This window comes from Bombus terrestris, chromosome 1 (genome assembly GCF_910591885.1).
Source record: "Bombus terrestris chromosome 1, iyBomTerr1.2, whole genome shotgun sequence".
Classification (NCBI taxonomy): domain Eukaryota; kingdom Metazoa; phylum Arthropoda; class Insecta; order Hymenoptera; family Apidae; genus Bombus; species Bombus terrestris.
In genome coordinates this window covers 8,869,474-8,895,514 of record NC_063269.1, presented here as the reverse complement: position 1 = coordinate 8,895,514, position 26,041 = coordinate 8,869,474, and the positions used below count along the sequence as shown (strand labels likewise).

The 26,041-nt window shown below is 30.7% G+C and overlaps 2 protein-coding genes across 10 annotated transcripts in view; one reads left to right on the top strand and one right to left on the bottom strand.

Annotated features, from left to right (window-relative positions):
* Nucleotides 1–15,463, bottom strand: part of LOC100644160 — a 54,576-nt gene extending 39,113 nt beyond the window's left edge. For 2 of the 9 annotated variants that reach the window (XR_007223575.1, XR_007223574.1), the window contains exons 1-12: nt 15,004–15,460; nt 14,799–14,932; nt 14,568–14,725; nt 14,315–14,480; nt 13,978–14,233; nt 13,753–13,890; nt 12,397–13,664; nt 12,203–12,304; nt 12,074–12,117; nt 11,021–11,096; nt 10,025–10,343; nt 9,746–9,811 (exon numbers count right to left, since the gene is read on the bottom strand). Coding sequence is in view for 3 of the 9 variants with exons in the window: in XM_048404716.1 (XP_048260673.1) it covers nt 11,021–11,096; nt 12,074–12,117; nt 12,203–12,304; nt 12,397–13,664; nt 13,753–13,890; nt 13,978–14,233; nt 14,315–14,480; nt 14,568–14,725; nt 14,799–14,932; nt 15,004–15,028 (2,367 nt within the window). In the remaining 6 variants the exon portion in view is untranslated. Of the gene's footprint in view, nt 1–9,092; nt 10,344–11,020; nt 11,097–11,819; nt 12,118–12,202; nt 12,305–12,396; nt 13,665–13,752; nt 13,891–13,977; nt 14,234–14,314; nt 14,481–14,567; nt 14,726–14,798; nt 14,933–15,003 lie in introns of those variants that run through there. The other 7 variants (XR_007223578.1, XR_007223577.1, XR_007223573.1 and 4 more) reach the window with 7 other exon arrangements.
* The window catches only part of LOC100644388 (Kv channel-interacting protein 4), a 185,186-nt gene continuing 164,040 nt past the window's right edge, over nt 4,896–26,041 (top strand). The window contains exons 1-3 of the mRNA XM_003393304.4: nt 4,896–5,204; nt 7,765–7,927; nt 8,009–8,083. Coding sequence (XP_003393352.1) covers nt 7,822–7,927; nt 8,009–8,083 — 181 coding nt within the window. The 5' untranslated portion in view covers nt 4,896–5,204; nt 7,765–7,821. The remainder of the gene's footprint in view (nt 5,205–7,764; nt 7,928–8,008; nt 8,084–26,041) is intronic.

Genomic DNA, 26,041 nt, shown 5'->3' with positions numbered 1-26,041 from the left:
ATTATACGATGGATAACAAAAAACTAATGACACAAGGATAATGTTCTATGGAAAAGAAAGTGAAACAGTGAAATAAATTTCGAATTTAATCTGTACTATCTGTTAATTTAAAAATAATATCTCCTATTAATTTGCGATATTATATCGTAAATATGGAAGAACGATGATACAAGGACAATGTTCTCTAGAGAAAAGAAAGGAATCGTGAAAGTCTGTTACACGAATTTCGACTACAACGTCGATCGTCTCGTTCTAAGAAAATGGAATGACATATCAACGGGCTTCAGACGTTCATCGCATTAAAGACTATGGAAACTGTAGACAAAACCAGAACACGTTTGATTCGCTTGAATAGTACCTCCCGACGACAAATACAATTGTGGTATGCGTGTCGCAAAGTGAAAGAGGCGAACGAACATAGTATCGCCTCGGTCTCCGCAAAAATGTCCAACTAATTATATTTGTGCGTGTGCGAACACGTGTTTCACGCTTGTACGGACAGTCAATGGAGACTGTGACTATCGTCGAACAGGTTGGCACACGGTCCTGTCGTTGTACAAGAGAGGCTGGTACGCTCTCAGAACAAAATGGGAGGAGACGAGAGAACGCAAGAAAACAGCTCATAGAAGAAGTACTAGCACCGTTTAAAGCAGGATGCGAACAGACCGGCGCGTTCTAAGTGTAATTACCATTGGCGCAATTAATTTAGCTAAAGAGTCCCGGCATTAATTTACAATGTGAGTCTCCCTCTTTCTGATGTCCTCTCCTCCTCTACTTAATGCCCTCGTCAACCGTAGCTGCCAGCATCGGCATTCCTTTCTCGCGGTTCTCATCGATGTACCATCGTGAATTTCATCCGATTTATAAATCATCGTCGAAAGATCGAGCCGTCGATGAAACTGCGGTAAACAAGCGTTCGCGTTGCAACAATGATAATTGACACTTATTACTGCATTTTTCTTTATCATCAATTATCAGCTGCTTTCAGAACGTACAAGGTTTTTATCCATGTTTTGTGTGACGAATCTATGTTTTCAATCGTTTAACGTTTGGTAATTGAGCGTATAATAAAAGACCAAAATTAATGAAAACTAAGAAATTGATAGATGAAAATGGAAAAATACTTAAGCGAGCGTAACGAGCATTAAGATCAAAGATCAAAGATAGAAAGATCGTTGTGTATGAAATATCGAACTGAAACGATTGATTACTGAGAACACATTGATCATATTGATCTTTATTTCTCATATTTTATAATTGATAATCTAAGCGTTTTTCTTTTCAAAACGCGATTTATCTGTGACCTTCTATAGAAACCATTTTCGAGGTATTAATTTTCAGAGTTGATATCTTGGTGGTTTAAATATGAAAATAATGTATTATACGTATAATATATAACCAGTTAATAATATTTGTTCAATGATTTAATTATATTAACAATTAATCTATTTGTTTGCGTTTTTATAGAAACTTTTATAGAAGTAAAGCAATTCAGATATATTTTAGGGACTGTTGCGTTTATTTTAGGAATTCTTACATCTGATAGATGTTAACAACTTTACTACGTAGCTGAACGGCTAAAGAAAATGGACAATGTAACTATCCAAGCTTGACTGACAGAACCAACTTTCTTCTAGTTTATGGTCTTGTTACAGCTGTGGCAGACAGAAAGGTGGAACATTCGAATAGCTTAAAATTGCGATCTCTACACGAGATCAATTCTTCGATATTCACTGCAGAACACGCGTCTCTTCCAATTCTCTTCCTCGATCACCTGGTACTCGAAGTATCAGCTGCTGACCTCTTATTTCCCAAGCACTTTGTGTTTTACAAGATAAGTTACCAGCTTTCGATTTAATATCAATCATTTAATAATAACTTGATTCGTAAAATTTGTCATTTCGTTAATTTTCTATTCGTAAGAAACAAATATTCAGAAATTGAATCGGATATAGACTCTTCATTTTGTATTTTTGATCGTACCAACATTCCTAACAATAATTTATACGTTGCACGTAATATCAAATCTATCTAGAAGATGAGTTTTTTTCAGAACTGCCAAATCTATACTTTACGTTGCCAATCTATATTTTAAAACAGAGTTTGACAAAGGATGTAAATTCATACATATGCACAGCACAGCAGTTAATAAACGAATCTAAAACACAACTCGACAAGAAAGATCTTATTCGAAAATTTCAATGTCTTGTTAACCCATTATTGTAACATTTTGTCAGTTTTTTTGCATGGACCTATTTTAAAATTAGCCATTTATTCGTTCGTCAGTGACATCGAAAGTCAAGCGTAACGAAAGAAACAGAGGCAGTTTGCGTAGCCTGAAAGAATACTAGAATCTTGACACACCTTTAAAGCCATGGGTCAGTCATTGTGGATGGTGAAGTGCCGTGAAAAAGATCACGGAGCATTGTGCCCAGCTCTGGCTTTACAACTGGGCGGGATGACTCCTAAATATTTTACAACTGCCTTACGGTCCTAACACAAACGGCCGCCCGTCAGGACGCCCATTTTTTCCCTCCTAACATCTGTATAATATTTCACCTGGTGGGACGTGCTCGTGCCTTCTCTATAGAATGCGAACAAGACAGCTATTTTGTCGCACCACCTTGATGCCAGCCGATTTCACGCAGTCGCAGCTTTTCTGCTCGTTATTGCCGTGCGGCTTCGATTAGTTGCATGAGAAACTCGTACACCCAGTTCTGCTTTCATTTCGACATTTTTCTTACAATTTCAATTCAGCGTGGTCTAGAAGAAACCCGCAATTCTCTTCTTACACGATACAACTCGATCTAACACGGTTTAGTCGGAGTTTTCGATATGATTTGGAAATAATTTATTATTTATACTAGATGTTGTTTGAAACTGATCAATTTTTTTCTTGGTAAACTATCCATCGTGCAAGGACGGAATCAGATTGTAATGATATTGTTCTTGGAAAACTGTTTTATATAAGACGTTTCGTACAAACATTTCGTATATTAGAAATAACCAAACAAACCATATGAAAGCAATAGATCCGTCATTTTTCTCTTTCATCTTCGAAATACCAACAATACGGCATCTCTCCCGTATTCACCCTAATACATTTTAAAAGACAGAGACCTCTTATTTTCCATCAAGATCGCACGTTTGCTGTACGTTTACCGAACGATCCGAATCCAGCCATAAATTCCCGGATGAGGAAACGTTTCGCGTCTCATTCGTTAAAGAAGTCTGTCGAATTACAGCGGAGCAGCGGAGTTGCGGCAAAAACCGTCGAAAAGAACAACATTGCCGCGGAATGGTTGGGAAGGACGAAATCCTCGGTGTGGACAGTAGACCGCGTCCACGAGGCGCAATCACGAGCACGGTCCATTGGCATTGGCCGGTGGTCCAATTAGCGCAGCATCCGATAAACGAACTCGCGGCAGGGTGGCTGTGCAATTGCTGGTAAGCCGCCATATAAATTTCTTAGTAGAAGCCGGTCTCTGTACAAGCAGCCAGGCTAACTGTGCTGTATACGCCGAGCTGGGCTTTCTTGCGTGCTCGCGCGATACTCGCCTCGACCGGGCGCGCTCGCTAAAGGGTATTAAATGCCTTCCTTCTAGGCTGACCGATGATTCTGCCGACGACAGTTACTATCTGGAATTCGCCGCTTTCCGTCAAACGACCAGGAGCCACGGACCGAGGCTGTACAGTTACCCGTTGCATGGCGACAAAGCGCGCTTTTAAAACGCGGCCGTCGCGCTCTGCACGCAACCCTTCTTCTTCTTGCTCTGTCATTGCCCGACGCTTTGCCCCTGTTTCGGACTTCATCGTGTCGCTTCGATCGTTCTACGTTGTTTCGGGGTAAATGTGGCAGAATGTCGGTTTATGCAGGTGTATATGATATTTGATAAAAGAATTCCTAGGTATCATTCGTACCGATAGGAGTAGTGTATGAATGTTAGATTTGAAGACATGGGAAATTTGAATCTTTCTGCTAAGAATTATGTTCCGCTTATGTTTTCTCAAGCTCTATCAGGCTGCGTTATTAGCGCGTAGCTTTAACCAACTTGCCCTTATTTGTCAATAATTGACAACAAATGACGCTTATATGGTAGCAGCAACTATTAACATATAACTTGACATATTACAAATGACGCCAATGTGGTCTCAGCGGCGATCAAAGTGTTAATTGAGTTGTCACCGTTTTGAGAACACGTCTTTTATATTTCATATTGCGATTCATCGTCGTGAGTAATTTCAGACAATAGAAGGTTTCGATATACTGTTGGAGAAATTGGTACGAACGTTTCAGCTTTGAACCACCAAACTTGAAAATAAGACAGCGACAGCTACGATCGAAATTCGAACAGCCACAAATATGTCCTCCAATCATTGTGCAAGTTTAAGATTTAGAATTCTTAAAGATTTCTTAATAATTCCCTAATATATCTCTTCTAGTTTTGACGAATATTTAGGTACGTAATTTTATTATCGATGGAAGAAAACTAGGTTTTGTAAATATTTCTCACGTTAGGATAATTACAGGTGACACTGAGAACTGCCAACTTGGCAAATCAACAAATATGTAAATAATTTTCCTAGTTTTGTTATTCGTAGGAGCTATAATAACGAAGCTACAAGTTACGACATTCCTACTGCAAACTATTTCTTATTTCTTCTGAATTCAAGACGTAAGGATATCAAAACACACATAGTTTTACGATTTGTGTATTCGATTATACTAACCATGTCAAAGTCGATAATGTATCTATTGGTTACGTTAAAATCTTTTTGTTTTACGTTAAAAAATATGACGTCGCGTAGGAGGATTTGGCCTCTGGCCAAAGTTTCTTCTTCCGCTCGCTATTCAGCCAAGTTCAAAGTAACCCGCGAATAGCCTTTCGTTATCCTACAACCAACGAAGATTGCGAAGATTTTAGTTTGCAGTTTGGCATTCGCCAATCATCGCCACGTTCGTGGATCGTACTTCTTTCATATTCTTCGGTTGGATATCTTCGCGGCCGACAATATTTTTTTTATATACGTACGATTGATTTGTAAATTAGTGTGCTAGGTGTAACCTGAGGACCAGCGATGTTGATTTTATGTAAATTGCATGTTGCACAGCAGACTATATGAATAGAGTGGTTGAGAAATATTCCGTTGAAATCCTTGAAGAAATTGCAACTCGAAGCCACGTGATGATTGTGTTATAAAACGTAAGTTTTCTTGTTCGTACCTTATGTTTATATTTTATTTAATAACGTCACCAATACATGTTCTTAATACCGTCGTGTAAATTTTTTACTATTTTGTGATATCAAAATTTTGATATAAAATTCATGTGACATTGAATTGACATTTAAGATTGCGCAACAATGTTATAGTAGCTATTTATTAAATATTGCACAGATAGAAACAAAGTTATGATGTATAAGTTAAAAATGTATGCATCTGTAGTTAGGCTATCGTATGTTTTGCACCTAACCGACGTAATAAAACTGCGTAAACCGAACAGGAATATTACACTGACCATTTCCTTTCATCGCTTGAATGAGATTGTCTTTTTCTTGGCAAAAGAATACACTTATTCCGAAGATTCATATCTATCTATCTATCGATTTCTAGAATGTTATTTCATTTCTTCTACGCACAATTTCATCCTTCCCGCAAATAGCTACCAAAGTAAATGTTGGTAAAAACTACCTATAATAGCTAACTATTAAAATCTAAGAAAGTTGTATTTTGAAAACGTATATTATAATTTTGTCGTGCAAGAAATCAGAGCTTCAAATTTCCAAGGAAATAGTAGTATCAGGTTATCAGGTTATGTATACACTATTTATTTATTTATCAATCTAATATAATTATTATATTATTCATATTGCACCAGCGCCACATATATGACTTTCAATGGCATTAAAAATAAATTTATAGTCATAAAAAATCTTAGAAGTTTATGACATATAAGAAAGGGTTGAGATTTGTAAAGATTGAAATTTGCATAGCAGTTTATGATAATTGCTTAAACATCGTAAACAAGATAATAAGACGTTATCAGAGTTAAATTTATCGTGAGTTGCGTTTGTCGAGTTTACTTAGAAAACTTATAAAACGAATAGCTACATATATTACTTTTTATTTATAACTATAGCTATATTAGTTCTTTTTATTTATAACTAATGTAATCTCAATATTTTTCTTAAAATTCTAACATATTAAAAATATAAGCGATAGTAGATATTTGCAGATTTTTCAAATCTATTAAAGAATAGAAAGTTAAACTTTGTTATTGATAAACTAAGAAATTGCTTATAAAATTTGGAATCGCTTTATTCGTAAAAATTGTATAACATAAATCTGATAAGACTTTATCGATTGAAACTATTATTATTATATATTGCAATATACTTATAACCTGCTAACATGATCTACATTAAACCCAAATGTACAGATCTGTCTTACGAAATGTATTTTATTTAATAAAAAATATGCATCTTCCTGACTGTGCAAGATTGCACAAGCAAATATCGTTTATGCAATCAGTATGGATGTAGAAGAGATAAGTTTGTGTCACATGTAATAACTAGGTCAACAGCATACAAACGAGCCATTAGTAATTTTATAAACGGATATACTTATCACATTAAATTCTTGAAATACGTCCAAATTCTATTAGCAAAAATTTATTATGACACTGTATTGAATATGAAATACTGCTATGTGCAAGAATACATATTATGCAGTGTCTCATATGTTCCACTGAACTGCATATTTGTACTTATGATACTATAGATTGAAGAAATAAAGTTTCTTCCCTTAACTTGGAAAAACGAATAACTTGAGAAATAAATAATATGTAATATATTGATATTAAAGAATGTTAAGAAGAGAATAATAAAATAAGAATATTAATATTAAAGAACTTAGAAAGCAGTAAAAGTTAAGTTAAGTTAAAGTTAAACTAAGTAAGAAGTTAAGACTTTGTTCCTATAGTTTAATGTACAGGGTAATCCATTATTATAATCTATACATGTTTATATTTCGGAAACTAAACTGAATCGAAAAATTTTCTTGAAGATGAACACGTAGATTTTTTGGTGTTCAATTCTTAGCTCTTGAAATCTCGCTTTGCTGGTATTCATCTTCGTTTAGCACAAAACTGAATTACTTGTTGCGGAAGGTCAGGAATATGCATTTGCATATGTTTTCTTTGCTTTTGAAACGTTAGAATTGGCCAACAAGAACGAAACTAAAACCTCGAAGATTTAATACAATGTAAATAATGCAAATAAATTTATATTTACCTTAATATTTAGAATAATTAGTGACCATTCTAATAGATGATAATTTGGAGTACTTTAACTTTTAGCAAGCATCATTTTCATATTTTACGTAAATAATGTAATAGCGTGAACAGTGGTGTTAATAAGATGAACATATGAAATATTCTCATGATTTCCATATCCATAGATAACAAAAACAATTAAATAGTTTCCTCAAATAAGAAATTATTTATTAAGTAGTATGTAATATTGTATTGTATTAGATACTGAATGTTAATAAATTCTAAGTTAATAACAAACATGAGTATTCTAGTAAGAATTCTTCTTCTAAATAAACTACCAACGGTTGAAAGAAAAATATACTTGAAGAAAGATACAATGCAATATTCGATCAATCAAAGAAGAATAATAAAGTGTGGGTTTTTGTACAAACCAAAGTTAATCACATTGCAACAGTTGTATTAACGTAAATTGTATTATTATTTATTTTTAGTACACATCTATTCCTTTCTCGCTGTGATTCACTTATCCACAAATACATAATATCAACATGGATATGGAGGACGATATAAGCTCAATCGCAGAACAAAATACAAAACCACCTAGACCTAATAGAATACCTCATAAAACAAGTATTAGAAAATTTCTCAGAAATGGTAAGTAAATCTACATCAATAAAAAAATTTTAAAAATTTTGCGACTAAATAATATGCTTATTTGTATTATTTTTATCCAAGTTTGGCGCAAAATCGAAGCCGAGATTGATGGAAAAGAATACAAGAATACGGATGACTATGGGGATCACTATTTCTGTAAGTGTCTATGTTTGCAAGTGAAATTGTATAATTCAATAACAATTTTTATATACGCATTTTAATAGATAATTTGACATTTTATCAATAAATATTAAAATTACAATACTTATTTATTTTAAAAATTCATCTTTATCTACAAGTGGTAAGAAAGAAATTTTTTGCGTTGAAGATGAGAAGACAAATATGCAATATAATATTTATCTAATATTATTATATTTGCCGTGTAAAATGTATCGCTGTCTAATATATATAATTCTCATTTATAATATCTAATTACTATATTTATACAAGTTTTAGAAATAGATGTAGTTGTTACCTATAGTTGGGAAGTAAAACTTTGTAAAAGGTAAAATAATTTATTTTAAAAATATTTTCAGAAAATTTTCGGACGTAATAAATAAAAATGTCAATGAATGGAATAATAGACTCGTTAAGAAATAAATAATTTACTATTTAAGTTCATTAGCTATATAATAATATTTTTAATATTATATCACAATATTAATTCTTAAAATGCATTCAGTAAAAATAACTGTAATTATATATCTCGATAGAAACGTTTAATATGCGTGATATTTATAAATCATAATACTACAAAGTTAATTAATTAATGTCTTCTTAATTAAATTTTAACTAAAGCAAAATACAACTAATCCTAATAATATTTTATAAGAAATTATAGCAGTCTATAATAAAAAAATTCTAAGAACAATAGCAGTATCTTATAATTCGTAATTCCAATTCAAGTTAAATTTAACATTTATGTTCACTGCAGTACCTCATCCAAGTTGCATCTAAATACGTGAATGAGGCCCTAGAAGGTGACGGAAAGGGTTAAACTTAAAAATCCTGAGCTAAAAAGGTGATATGTATCTATCTTTTATCTAACGGGCCAGTGGTCTTTCAATTCGTATTTTGAAATTTTGTTTTAAATTACTAGAACTCTTTACTCTACTCCATTAGTTTAATAAATTATTGAAATATTATCATTAAAAGAAAAAGGTTGTAGATAAACAACAAATTTATTTATAAAAAGACAAACTCACTGTAATGTAATATTTAACATTACATTAGACGTAAGTATTCATAAGGTAAAGTATCTATAAGCGATTCCATCATCGAAGCAAAATTTGTTGCTTTGATTTTGAAATCTGCCTTTCGCCATTAAATTATTAAATACAATTCTTCTTGTATTTAATATCTGACACATGACGAACACTGAACTTTCATATCGTAGTGAGTATTTAAAATTATACTTAAACATAAATCACTCAAAATATTACGGTAACACAGATGTAATATATTTATTGCAACGAAATTAGAGAATATCGGATTTCTCTATTACAAAATACGCAATTCAATGTTAACATTCACTTACGTGATAACTTCTGTAAACATTAAATGTTACTTTGAAGTCATCCAGTTTATATTAATACTACTGATATAAAATTTTAATCGTCAAAAAATACAATATACAAGAAGATTCTATCTTGAACTAATAACTAAAACACACAAAATGTTACCATACTGCGGGTAAATATCCGTGGTCATTATGCTCGCTAGAAGATCTACGTAATATAACCAGTCACTCGTGTCGATTCGAATCTTTCGCCCTACGATATGATTAAGTAATTAAGAATAAAAATGCATGCGACTTACCACTAGATGCGAAGAATATTGTTATTAGTATTATCTTAGCCCGGGAAACATCATGAAGGCACCGATCTGCATAATTAAAATGGTAGTTGTAAAAAATCTTTAACAAAAGAAAGATGGAACTTTATTAGATTTAGAACTTTAGTAACAATAAATGTTGAAATTCTGATTTTATTTCAGTAAAGAATACAAATTTTGAACTTCATTAAATTACCTTCATTATTAATAGCAATTTAAGCTAAAAATAAGACAGAGTGGTATATAATATATAAAGATACTCACTGTTCTTGGTTTTTAAAGAGGTTGGATCCTTTTGAGGGGAGGGGTGATTCTAATACTGGAAAAGAGTATTTAAAAAGAAGAATATATCTGTATGTGTGTGCGTGCGCGTGTGTGTGTGTAAAAAAAGAAAAATAAAAGACTATTAACTTGCTCGTTTAAATTACAAGCGGCAAACAAACACTGGCTCTAAACTCGCGTATGAGTTCTGATTCAATTTACTGATCACTAAGAACTATCTTAATCTGAAAAATATTGGAAATAACTTTACGTAGCAAACACTGACTCTGCCGATCACATTACACACGGCCACGAATGTTCCCTGAAAATGAATAAAGGATTATATTAGAAGAAATTTAGAAAAGCTATATTAGAACACACATATATATATATATCGAATGCCAGTTTGTGACAAAAACAGTTATACTACGTAGTAGCTAAAAATCATGTTTATCAAGGATTGTCAATCAAGAATACTTAACCATGATACATATAAAAATCGTGATTCGTATAAGATTAATATTGTAATATCAATCTCCATATAGCAAATAATAGCAATCTACTGTTGTAATAGCATCAATTACATATTCGTCGGAACTTTATTAGAAACTTCTAATTTTTACTAATTATCGTAATATACCGTTAATCAACAATTATTTATTTAATAAATAAATAAGAATATAATATGTAAATCTAATACTTCTATCAATCTACTTTACTTTTTGATATGAGATTATATATTAAAGTATCAGTTTAGTACAATTATTAAGAATATTAAGAATTATGTTAATTATATTCAACTGTTCCTTGGCCTCTTAAGTCGTACAATACGAAAAGATATTTTACTCTTCACGATATATATTTCACCTGCTCTATTTTCATATATCAACTTCCATGATTGAATTACATATATGTAACTCTAATAATCCTTTAATCTAATTAATAGACATATTCGACAATGTAGAAAGAAATTTTAAAACTGATAATTTTAACTTTTACCTAATGGGATCTGGATGATGTTCCGTTTCGCTGGACTTCCCGCGTAAAACTAACGTTTCTCCAAGACGCCACCAATCTATCGACCACGAGAAATTATATCGATGACATAATCGAATATCGCGGTATGTAATTAGTAATTAGCGATTGCACATTCTATAGTTTCACTAGTTTCACGAAAGTGACGGTCTTTAATTCTTTTTTTAATATTTATATAATAAGTGTACTTTTAAATTTTTAGACATTACAGTTTTTTAAAAAGTTGCAGATATAAATGTATGTATTTAGTTAGCTAGTTACAAGTTCTTTGCTTACAATTAGAGACAAGTAAAGTTTACTCCTTTCGAGTTCACTAATTAATTTTGATCGCAAAAGAGCGTTACATATCGTTACATCGGATAATTCTGTGCTTTAAATGCTGTGAGATTTAGTGAGAAAGATGTCGATTGATAAATGTAATTTTTTTCTGTGATCAAACTTCAAGTTTTATGGCTGCAATTCAAGCTATGTAAGTACATACATTCATACATACATACATACATCTCCTATCATTTATATAACTCTATACTTGTAACATCGGCACATAACTGTAGTAGTGAGAGTGCAATGCATATATGTGACGTGTGTTGTAATCTTACGTTATTGACGTTCTCATGTAGATCCTAGATGATGTATGTTAGATTTAAATGAATAATGCTGTACATACTATCATTATAGAACCTGTTTTCTTATTAAAATATAAAAACATAATGTATTTGATTTTCAACATATATATACTATATATATATATATATATATATATATAGTATTTACACAGTTGTATTTTAAATACAGTAATTCTTAATGTTCAAGGTACTTATGAAATTATTTTAAATAATAATATATTATAAAAGAAAATAATATAAATTAAATTAACATAGAAATATCACTTTCTTACAATTCGAATTAGAAAAATAATATTCTTTACAACATAAAAATATTATTTCGAAGTTTAATACAATTTTTATATCTTAATATAAATTCTCATTTGTTATATTATATTTATTCCATACATACATATTATCGATTTTTATCCTTTTCTGAGGAACTATAGCAGGAACCTAAATTAATAAAACTTATTAATATTCTTACATTACTTTCAATATTTCTAAATAGAAAATAGCCTAAAAGTATCTTATAATTTACCTTTTTGAACACTTTGAAATTAGGATGAGCTCGAAGTGACGAATTACTTTGTAATGCGGAATTTATAACATTTTGTTCTTTATGTTTCCTTTTTTCTTTTTCCTGAAATTTTGAAGTAAAAAATGATATACTTATACAATAGAACCCCCTACTTTAGAATTTTCTAATGAATGTTATATATCTATTAAACTTACCACAGAACATATAGGAGGATCTTCAGGTGTATTTAGTGGTTCTGTTATATATGGTGTAATTGAATTTCCTGAACATGTCGTTTCTACATTATGCTTTTCTTCTACTTCTAGTGTTACAGGGCGCACATTTTTTAATTCTATTTTTTCATCGACTTTGCACATTTCTTTTAAATTTGTGGCAGTTATACGATTATCAGTTAATCGAGCTGTTTGTGGCATTTGCCTATTTTCATCTCTTGAATTATTTGTCTTAAATATATTATTCGATATATTATGTATGAAATCTTTATTAGAATTCGTGTTATTATTTTTATTTTGTTGTACTGTATTTAGTTCAGTTTCATCGTCACTTAAGATTATTACTTCTTTTGATTGTCTCTTATCCTGTATATTACCGTGTTTGTGTAAATTCTGATTATCATGGTTAGAATATCGAATGATTTGTGAGAATAAGTTAGGAAAAGTCGAATTGTTTTCATTAGATCGTGTATCTTGCATACTTGCCTCTGTTGCTGAAGCATCAGGAGTTTCGTCTATGTATTGAAATTTATTACATTTTTGCTTTTTCGTAGGTTGTGTACCAGCAAAATTTGCATTTGATTGTAATTCTTGGCTACTAATGCTGCTCAATGTTTCAGGAATAATAATTGGTTGTGTAACTTGCACATTTTTCACTGTTGCTGAAGCATCAGTAGGAGTTTCTTTTATGCACTGTATTTCATTATATCTTTGCTTTCCTGTAGGTTGTGTGAAAATATAATGTACATCTGATTGTGATTCTTGACTACTGATGCTACTCAATGTTTCAGGAATAATACGTTGTCTTATTTTCACGGATGTCGTTGCCGAAACATTGGAAATTACTCTTGATCGTGTAACTTGCATATTTTCCATTGCTGAAGTATCATTAGGAGCTTTTCTTATGCATTGTATTTTATTACATTTTTGCTCTTCTGTAGGTTGTATGACAACACCACTTACATTTGGTAATGATTCTTGATTGATATCCAATGTTTCAGGAATAATACGGTGTTTTACGGGTATCGATATCGAAAACGAAGAAGTTGGTAATTCTGACACTTTGGCTGTTTCATCTTGTGTATCAAGATTTAAAATCTCACATGAATCATTTTTTCGTTCTGATCTTTTTAAAAGCTTTGCGAATTTATACATAGGATTGCAATATTTTTCTGTCGAACAATGCAATATTGCAAGACAAATTTCAACTTCAGCTATCATTCTATAATTATTTGCTTTCAATGCTTGTTCTGAAGAAGGAAGCACAGGATAATTAAGTACATATGACCAATAAAAGATAATGCTCAAATTATTTTATAATGTGTAGTAATCACTTACGTATTGAATGATATATACAGAAAATACTTTCCGTGATCTGTGTTGAATCATTGTCTGAATATTGTAATACAATCACATTTGGGCTACAAAATTCTGTAGTTGTTAGGTCTGCTCTTTCAAATAATTGTGATATTCCACCTAAAATATATTTCTTATTAAGAACAGTATTTAATAATATTTTATTCAGATAAGTCATGGATACAATTTTCAATGTTTGGTATTTACCTGCTATTCTAATAATTTTCTTATATTTCCTATATTGAGTTGTACTAAAATGTATAAATGTTAAATTTTCAAATAACGTTGTTCTTTTCTCGTTTGGAGAAATCAATACCTTTCTTTTAGCGATTAATGGTTCACCAATTGGTGGAACAAAATTATTTGAATCTGGAAGTTGCCGACCATTATCTATTGCAAATTTAACTTCGTCCCAATATTTCATTGTCACTATTGGTAAAGCAGAAGCCATAGCAGAGGCAAGCTGTTATATATCCAAATTAGTAATACACATTCGATTAGGAAATAAATTACCCAAATTAAAAAATTTTCTCAAGGAAAATACCTTCAGTGTTAAAATAGCATTTCCTACTGTTAAATAAGTGGATGCCCTTCTCCAATCGCTATCAGTAATTATTACACCATCAATTTCTTCCATCAATTGTTTTAATCTTTCTATCTCGTCATCACATAAAGTAGATACTGTTGTTATTATAGGTACATATATCACCCTAATATGTAAATTTTCTCCATATAGAAGACTTATATTTATATGTAACATTTTTAGATAAAAAAAAGTAAAAAAAAATGAAACTTACTTAAATACATGGTTCTGTAAACCAAATCTTATTGTATCTTGATGTTTTAAAATACATTCAGTTTCAGTTAGTTGTATTATGTCATGTTCATGAAGGATAAAAGTACCATATTTTGACTTTAAGTCTTTTAGTTTACATATAGATGTTGGTTCATTACCCTGAAACAATATAAAAATTTGTATTTTGTAAACAGCATTTTCTTATTATATTATATTTCCTGTTTAAAAATACCCTTATTTCCTCTAATTTTGTAACACTAATTGAGGCATGTTCCTTGCTGATTGATTTATCATTTGGCAAAACAATGTCAGCTTTCTTCCTGCCGATTAACGTCTCTTGATTTGGTTTTAAATATATGCGGGCACCTAAAATACAAAAGTTGGAATAACATTGTCATTTATGGTTGATCTATTACTTAATCGATAACAGAACGTACCTTGTTCATTAATCAAGTACCACATTGTAATCTACAATTAGAAAGTTACACTTAATTGACTTAGTTCACTTATCTACAATAAGTTGACTCGCTCGTAGTCCGGCATACGGTATATTGGTTAGGTTGCATGTTTACATTATGGATATATATATAAAGACAGTGTGTGCATGAGAGAACTGGAAAAACGAAGAGGGAATAGAAAAAGAACATGACATTCGTATAGTAAATATTATAATGTAACACCAATCAACGAGTGACATCAGTTTTTATGCCTTATTAGATAAAATTAATGATTAATTAAATTTTCTTTGTATCAAGTTCAGTGTACTAATTCATCAGCTCTATTTAGTACAAAACAAAGACACCTCTATTAAAGATTTCTTTTTGTTCGAAATTCAAAAGGTTTTTATTGCAAACAAAGTATAGATGTAAAATAAAATAGACATAATATCAGTACGCTCTTAAATATGAATTCCAGAGCCCCGTTGATATTTCTGTTTGTGACCTTACTGATCCGCTATAGAATAAGATTATAACAATTTTATAAAACAGTAACAGGGATTTAAATGTTCAAATTAAATGTAATTATGAAATTATGAATATGATATAGACTTGAGCACATTTGATTTAAAATAAAATAAAAAGTAACAATACGAAATAATGAATTATTTTAATAAATTTATTATTTTCATTTTAGAAATAACATAGCAAAAATAACTTAACTTTGCGATTAGATATATATACATACATTCATAAATGTATATGCATTTCTTTGGACTGAGCCGGTAATATCGCATGTGATATGAAAATGGTAAGAGTAGTTTCACAGTATCGTGAATAGAGTCCGTTAGTAGTATACAAATTGTGATCGAGGCACACGCGCGTACACGGACACGTATGAATAAAAATAATGTTTTATCTTGTGCAAACTTAATCTTTGTAATAACGGCTGGTAATTCGCTTGAAACACAAATTAAATATATCGTACCTTTTGATATTTTATAGATTTTTATATTATGAGTACATATGTGTTTTTTAAATAATTGTATATACTTACAAAAAATACATTATAAAATCGCAGAGAAATTTGCTGAATTCGTAATGTTAAATTTGTATGTAAATCAATTATTATCGTTAAGAAAGACAAACACATATTATAACGAGCGCATCTTCCTATAATTCGACAAATATATCTTGAGTCATTATGACCTCAATATGCTGCATTTGGACTAAGTAAGAGTAATCGATAAGTTTATATGACATCATGAAAATGGAGTACCTTTTTAAGAAGGATAAATGGTTTAATTTGCAATTCTTAAAGGTAAATTGCGAGGATGAAGTTCTGTTACATATAAATAATTTTAATTAAAAAAAAAAGCTTCTATTGATAATAAATAACGAATGTGTTAAGGAATACGAGTACACTCGTGTATGAATGTATATTCTAGGAGAAAACAGGAATACAAATTCTAATAATAATAGTTGAGTTAATCAGGGAATATCCTCTATTCCAAGAATTTCTCTATAATAATTCATTAAACATTTTCTTTTTTCGAAGAAATACATTTGATCAACAGTGAAAGGTAATAAGATCAACGGATTATTTCTTTTTGTTTCTATATTAATCTTTTCTCCACGATCTCCTCATTGGTTAATATATGTTTTAAATATTAGTTTCTACATATATATAATAGATTTAAATTTATGGAAGAGATAGCATTTAATGTCAGTTTTAGTTTTCTGGGAAGGAAGAGGGTGACAGCAGTCAGATAAGTGGAAGAGAGGCTGTTTGAGCACAGCAATTTCCTTCTTAGCTCAGTTTACATAAAGGTTTATTCTGTGATGCTTTATTTTAAAAACTTCGATAGTATAAGCAGAGATATTTTAATACAGCGATATGTTTATATAAAAACGTGTTTATGGACATTAGTTAATAAATCATGATTTATATTAAATTTCAACACATTTTACGCATCATCTTATGTAATTTTATTTATCAGAATTATTTTTATTTCTTGCTTTTATTTCTAATTATTTCTTTAAGTCTATTTTTAAGCGAAACCACGATCTTTGGAAAAATAAACTTATAAATGTGATAAAAGAGAATAACGATACAAAAATATATAAAATTTTTATTGAGAATATGTAGAGTAGTTCTACATTTAATAGAATATCGGACACAAATATTAATATGCCTTCATGTTACGTAATGATCCTCGACGAATTGCTTCGCGAAGTCCACCTTCTTGGCTTATTTCCTACTGCGAAGAAAGGAGGTTAACAAGCATGGAAGTAACGCTTCATGTATGTAAATGGATCTTCAGTAGGCTTAAACTGAAGAGCTCGGGGCTGATTTCGTTGTATGTACGAATATTGATCGACTCATTAAAAGTGTTTTCAACTGAGACAGCGCTATTCGAAATGCCGTACAGATCTATATATGTGTTTGCGAAAATACTATGTGTTTAATTAACTGAAAGAGAGTTAACGAACATTAGTGGTGCAGATCGTGCACAAATTTCCCGAATGTTCAAATCGAGATACTAAATCCAATTATCGTTAAATATTCAAACAGTACAACAGCTACATATGAGTTTGTAATTTGGTATCGTAGTATCCCTTCAAGTTGCTTATTCATTTAACCACCGAAGTATCCGAATCCGAGAAATCATGTTTTAAGATAATGTGAAATATTTGAATATTAGATAGGTGATAATAGGTAAATATGTGAAATATTAGATAGGTTATTGCATAATATGAAACGGGCGATTTCATGAACTCATTCAGAAATTAGTTACTAACAGTGCTATTAAGTAATATTTATTAGATGTCAATTTATGTTTGAAATTAGCCGAACACATTATGATCCGTATTTTGTCCATTGTTTTACTCCAAAAACAAGATATTTACATATATATATGTTATTATGTATTACATACATATTATTGTTACGGTTAATTGTGTTTTATGAGTATTTATAGCCGAACTATTTGTATTTAACCATTAATCAATCCCTAACTTTCCAGAAGTAATATATGCCAATATATGGATATTTAAATGAATTTACAAAATTAATATCGATATACTAATTTTTTACCAATTTGTTAAGTCATTTGAAAACTTAGATCTTCTATATATACGTAGATCGATAAGTTCTAGAGTTATCTTTTAGAGTTATCAGCAAAGGTGCATTGTCCCTGTAAGGCGGGCGTTGAAAGTCATTAATTAATTCACATTTGGTAAGCATGTGCATTTATAGAACCCTAACTCCCTTAGCTATTGACATATCATGAACCTGAAATTGTGTCATAGCAATTAACGAGACCGTTGGCTGGGTAGGCATCTAGAGTCTGATCCCTCATGACCCTTCTTGTGTTATACATCGCTCCCATGTAATTTATGGTGAATAGTAGATACAAAATATCATTCGTTTGTTCTGTCATCGCCTTCTTATTTTGTATTAGTATTTAAAATTTATTTCCTGTCAGAAGTGCTTTTATTTTAAGTAATGACGACTATCTCAAATACATCATCCACTGCTTTCGTTAACTTTTTAAGTCATTTTCTCAAAACGGATAAAGATAAAATTGTAACAGTTTTGTCGATAGTATTATTTAAATAATTGCTTCGACACGACATATGCATCAATAATAAGGAATATTAGAGAAGCATCAAACTCTATATAGTCAGAATAAACGAATAGGAACAAAAGGTCGTACTTGATTCTTTGATATAAAAGGATCGATATGATTTTCCAATACAAAAGTTCGATGCGTCATATTTATGTTTATCAATTTAGAAAAATCGCAAAACGTTAATATAATCTACAGCTTAACAAGTGGTTCATTTTTACAGTTTATTTCGATTTTTTTTTTTTTTTTTTTTTGTATTTCCGTCGATTCCAATAAATTCAAGAAAACGAAAATACTTTTTGATGTAAAAGGAATCCCTCAAGGGATTGGCATTGACCTCTATCGTATTTCAAAGTGTTCACTCGAGACGTTTCTTAATCTCGCTGTTCTATGCGACTGAAGCTTGATCTACTTTTATTCGCAACGATGAAAAGTTCTACCGTACTCGACAACGATCTCCCTGTTATGCAGGCTGCTTTACACAGCCATAGCTTTAGTCGACACTTTATCACTTTCATCGCCCAAGAAAACTTTTGCAATTAACGCAGTGTCAGCTAGAGAATGTTAATTTGACCGAGTTACCGACGCCCTCTATACGGTGAATACCATCACTTTATTATTCATTTTCCTGATGTGATTGCTATAATATTTTCAACAAACGATCCTCTATCTTTTCACTTTATCTACCAAAAATCACAATTTATATGTGAACGAAAATTATTAATAGCATGACGCGAATAGGTTTAATTTCTCGCGTGGATATGTTGTGAGGGATATTTGAAATTTGATCATGGAATTTACAATAAATTATTATTGTTATATATCAATGAGACGTAAATAATAATTGTGGAAAGTAATGAATTTATTAGTACAAGTTTCTAATGTAATTCCTTAAAGTTATTGTATATGGATATTTATGATGTTTAATATCAGAAAAATTAAATAGATTAATAAATAGATACATGTGAAGCTTTTTTTATACGTATTATGAATTTCAAGTTTTGTCAATTTTATATTCAGATAACAAAATTCGAAAATCGTATAATTCGTATATGTGACTTGCACAATTTTATTTACGATTAAAATCAGAATTTTTTAAGAAAACTATTTAAATGTCACAATTATAATAAGAATGTTTATTTTTATGTGTATATTAAATTAGAATTTTGTAATTTTAATACCAAATACATTTTTTTTAATTCTATCTTAATATTAAGTATTTTATGACTGCTTCTTTCTAATAAATCACACTTTTTTATCCATGAATATAACTCAAAGTGCTTACAGTGAATGCAAATTTATAGGTTTTCGAGAACGAGACTAAGACGAGGTGGCATTTACTGGTAAAAATCTGAACTATAGTTAATACTTTCGGGACCGAATTTTTTCTAGCCTATATGAAAAATTGCTTTTCTTATTAATTACGAATAATAGAAATACATTTCTTGAAATGGTTCTACGAACATTATAATATCATGAAAAATCATGCATATTCATTTCTTAAATTCAAATATTTATTAGTCGACGCACGATTACTGGTAATCTGGTTGGAATTTGTTCGCCAAATTTTCGAACTTTGCTCTCTCATAAATCCTCGTTAAGTAGCGATGAATGAATCCGAACTTTCTACAATCTCTTCCGCTAAATAATGGTGTACGTCACCCAAAGTCTTAAGTGCTTCATTATCAAAGTCGACTGACCGGCCCGATTTTGGTTCGCCTGAGAGATTAAGGTTACCCTTAGGGAATTTCAGAAACAGGTGTTGGCATTTTAACAAGTTTGAAGCATTGTTTCGCAAGTGTTCTGGATAACAATCATGGTAGCAGTGCCTTGCTTAAATATAGCGAACGAAATCACAGGTAAATCTTACAATTATTTCTGTATTCTATGAGAGTAAAATGTAGCTAAAGAAAATAATTTAAAATGTGCGCCATCACCTTTATAATTAATCTGATCATTAAAAAAATGCATTTGCTTTTATGGATAAGAAAAAATGATGATTTTGTTGTACCTTATATTAATTTTGTTTGATGTTCTTTAATACGTAAAAGGTCGCAATAAGTGTTTAAAAGGTCGATTAATGTCATTAGTAAAATTGCAGAAATCACGAAATATAAATAATCAGTTTTAAAAGAGTTAGAATTCTCTATTACAATATCTTTGCACGTTCTGATACGTGACGCAATAGGAGACACGATCTTTTTGATAAAAATGAAATCCGAATGAGTGATAAAAGCGTCACATCACCGGAAGCTCATGGATGAAGGGACTAAAATGTACTGTATGTGAGTAGTTTCCGTTCAGTCATCGTTCCGTTATGCAACAGAAAGCACGAAAAAAACGAAAATTTCAAAAATTGGTTACATTTGCGAAATTTTTACGTGTACTCCACCAATGGTCACTCGAATATTACCGAAAATTGTAGTTTGAAAGCCAGTGAAGATCGAAGCCACATTGATACACGATCGGAATTTATCCGTAACGATGGGAATATCGAAAAACGTGAAAGGAAATGTAACTGCTGGCTATTGAAGCTGGCTGGTTGCTGTTGAAAGCTTTGAATGTTTTCTTTTAGAAAGTATAATGCATGATACTAAAAGAAGCAACGAGAATTTGTATCTTTAAAATATTAGCGAAAAGTGTTGATCGTACATAAAAATGTTGCACTTATATACACATGTTCCTTTTATTTTTGTTTTATTACCTATACGTGTACAATAAATTTCAATAAATTATGCAGTTACCATTCTTATAGTAGTTTAAGTATTTTTAGAATTCTTGTTTTCCAAAGATATATACATTATAAGATGTATTGTTAGATATGTTGTAGTATTTCTAATATCATGTAAATTCATAAATGTTTTAACTATGTTCTTGAATTGTTAGTTGAAACGATATACTATAGCATAAAGATTATGGTATTAAAATATATTAAAAAAATTTTTGTAGTTGATCTTATAACATTATCTTTTTTTCTAGGGATTAGGTAAATTGCTTGTACTAAAATCTTTCTAAGAAATTGCATTAGAATTTTTTCCATTCAAGTGTTAATGTCTCAGTGCCTATTCTTCTCATGCATATATAGATACACGTATAGAATATTTATTGCTTCTTTCCATTGAGCTACAGCGTTTTATTGATTTTTCTTTCTTTTTCAAGACTCACGTACATACTTGCATTTCTAGTCGCTGTTCGTATTTCTAGGTTTCTAATATTAGTTAGATTGCTGTTAAAGGAGAATATCATGGCAAAACTAAAAGCGCGTGCAACTAAAGATAGGATTTAATACAAAAGGAAAGGATACTAATAAACGATACGTACGTCGTATTCTGGGCACATTGTTCGAAAGTTTTTGTAATGACAACAATCTTCATTCAATTAATTAATTCAGCGTATTTGGATCTCTCTTTTATTTAAAAAAAAGGATAAGTAAATAAGGAAAGATAAACATCTTGGATTGCTAAATATTGCGGGAATACGATGAGTAATGAAATGGAAATTCAAACACTGATGTACTTGTGATTAAACGTTTCTTCCAATAGCAGTAGCTACCAACAGCAGCAATTATTCCTTTCCGCGAAATGTTTCCCTTCTTCCAATTGTTACAAGATGGAACGAGTCATCTGCAACTCTCGCTTTATAATTCCAGCTTCATTAATTGTTCCAGTCCCTCTTTGTGTCACAGAGATACAACAAACGTCTATTTCTGATAAAAGTCAAGGTATATGAGAGAGAAGCAGATAAGTATTTACTACATAAAAATCATTCCCTTGGCGTTATCGTACATGTATCTGCGAGTAATATTTTTGATTTACGAGTTCACGAATCTCATTGCTAAACAATAGACAAAATCATTTCTTTATGAAGGACGAATGAAAGAATGAAACCTAAATGGATTTATTTCATCCTGTAAACTTTATAACGTGTATATACTTCACTGTAAATGTTCTGTATATTTTTGCATATTATGCGCACTCTTTACGTTTTTGTACATTGAAATTTTCCATAAATGCATGAAAGTCCTGTGTATACTTATTATCATTAGACATTATGTGGATTATTTAAATGCGTGAAAACGTACAGGATGCATAATAATATTCTAAAATATACAAAGTATCCGAGAGGAAGTATGCATTATAATATTTAGGTAACATTATCCGTTTCCTTAACTGTATTTATAAAAATTTGCTTTTAAGTATATTCAATGTACTAGCAATAACGTATACATATTTTATATAAATTTCATGTAGAAATTTGGGGCAAATGTAATGTACTTTTATCCAGATTTTGTAGAAGTTACAATTGTTTGTCGTCACGCTACCGGGGAGTATGAAAGATTTCTATGGAAATCACAGATACGTTGAATTACGAAAGTAATGATATAGAACGCGCGCTGGTTCCATGTTCTACATCTGTCGCATGCGTTAGAATCGTTATTCGATATATGTATTCGTTGTATGCCGTCGAGGATTCAGCTTTATGACCAGATGCTTGTCTTATGCTATGAACGAATTGTTTCCGACGAGTTGTTATTGGAATTGCTTCATGTTATTTGCGAGAAAAATACGAAGATTGGAAGCTTTATCCTTGGAATGATATTTAGATTGTGAATGAGATTTGCTGCACACAAGGATGGAAATATTTGGTCTGTATTAGGTGTTTCATGCGAAACATATTTTAGAGAACAGATTTTTCAGCAACTTTTGCAAAGTTGTTTTAAGATCTTTTCATTACTAACAAAAAATCTTATTATTAAAAATCAGTTAAATAGTTCTCGAAATATTTTTCGAAATGAAAAAGTTAATGATTTAACATTAGAAAAGAGTTGTTTGAAATGTGAACGAATATGTTTTATTAATATGTTTGTTAAATACATTGTATGTATATACATGTAGGATCGGAATTTCCTTATTTAGAAAGAAGGAGTCTGTGAGAAATTATCGAGGACGCTTGCGCGAACTTGCTTAGGGGTTGGTTGGCTCAACTGACAGGAACGAGATATCACATGTTCGATTTCCTCTATGAGGACCGACACTTTCTTTCAGTTCTTATGTGTATGCAGCAATATATTTTTGAAAAATTTAAATGAGAAAATAAAGACAGGAGAGTAAAATTTATTCAAGGATAACAACGAAAAATGTTAGCTATGTTTATTTTGTGTTTAAAGGAAACTCGATGATAGAATAATTTTACGTGAAGTAGTTCATAGATCATTTCATTTCTCTGTGCAAGGTGTTATAGATGATTTAACAAAATAGGCGAAATTAATTCTTTACAGCATCATTCGAAGTTATGTATTTCCAGTTATAAGTGCTTTTTATAATTCCAATTTTATTCCTTTTATTAAAATTGTGGTAAAATGATTAATTTTCAAAACAAATAAGAACAAAAATTTGCCAGTACGTTACTTATTTATACTTTATTTCCGATACGAATAAATTTTTTACCTGTATAACATCGAACGACGATGTATCATTGTTTGATACCATGTGCTTGATATCAGTGATGATGTATGCTTTTAATTATATTCCATCCTACCCATATTGTGATTTTTTAATATTCACGACTATATTTATGAATATTATTTTTTGATTACGTATATAGACGACCTCAGTCATTTATTACACAATTTTTAAAATAAAAGATACAATGATAATTCTATTAACTTTATTATTTATTAACTTTACCAATTTAAATCATTCATATAAATGAACCAACAAAGTTGAACGTTTTAATTGAACCGATAAATATTTGACACATCTAGTTGTTCACGCATAAATAGAACCATATAGTTCTATATATTGTAATCATAAATGTACTCATTTATAATTATGATCATATTTTGTTAAAAATTACGAATACTTAATATCGTTTAAAAAAGCTTAAACGTCTTTCGTTAAAACGACATATTTTTTTATATGAATAGTGTTTATGAATATGAATATGAATTTAACTCAAGTGTGAAAATAGCTTTTACATACTGATTTTACGGTTGAAATTTCATTCGTGTATTTCTGTACGTTCGAGAAAGGCAAACGCTAGAATAATGGTATTTTATTATTATCCGAATCGGAAGACAGTATATTTCGTTTCCTGTATTTGGTGGTGACGTACTCTGAGTGAAGTAAGGGTGATCTTTCTCGAAGAATGAAGCTTCATAGCTTTCTTGTGAAAAATGTACGAAGCAAACTTCCATCAGAACATTGCTGCTAAATAATGTAGCTGAAAACGAGGAAGTTTGATTTTCCAGTTTGCACACTTTCGTTCTAAATACATAATTCTTTTTCGCTGTCACTTCTTTTTTGTCCTATTCTCATCCTTAGAAGGATGTATCCCAGAGGTAAAAGCACTGATTATATCTACACTTTACACGCGCGCTAGTTTTTAGACAGTATAAAGAAACGTTTTATTTTAGTTTTTCACTGAGAAAGTATTTGGGAGGTTCTAAACCCTTTTATAAGTTATTTGATAGAATCTTTGTGGAACATACTTCTTCTGCGGTTTTATATTCGGTTCTATATTCGGCTTTATATACACTTCGAACAAATTGCAGCAGAATCTCGATTATTAGAAAGTTGATTAATGACACGATCGATTATAGTAACGTCAGTACATAGTAATAAAATTTCCAAAATGAAAAATTTGAGTGTTTTTTAAAAATAGAATTTGTACGGAAGGTTAAAAAATGAGAGAAGAAACTAACTTATTTAACAGTTTTTGATCTTCTTAGTTCCTAAATGCCTAATTTTTTCAAAAGTAGTAAAATATTTCGAACTGACACATTTATGTGTTACAAAATTGTAGAAACGACGAATGAGGCTAATCCACCTAACGTTTACAAAATGTTTTTTATTTAGAGAAATAGGTCCTTGTCAGATAACTACAATATGTGTGACACATGCAAACAAATTATTTCGAACAACTATCTACCTCGTTCATTGTGTATCGCAATTTTTAAATCATTTCAACGTAATAATTTTCTAAATATAAAAGTAAACAGTAGATACAAATAACACTGAAATATTTAGGCCGTGACGGGTAAGCTTAAAATAAAAAAGTTTATTTTGTGCAGACGATCCATTTATTCGCGTACGCCTATGCTCTATACCATGGTAGTACATTAGAGCACACTATGCAATAAGCGTTATATGTCCGGTACATTAGGAAATATAGATATGCTGCCAAGTAGCAACACTATGCATTTGAGAATAATTGACACGCATAAATTCACTGTATTATGGGCTATCTATTCACGTAGACAAAAGTCCTTAAATAAAAAACGTTTAAACAAATGAATCCTACCCGTATGCAAATATTTATCTTATTCACTAAATATCATAACGTGTACTACATTTTGGATATTTCGTATATTTTTGCATATTATGTGCATTTTGTAGAGTTTTGCA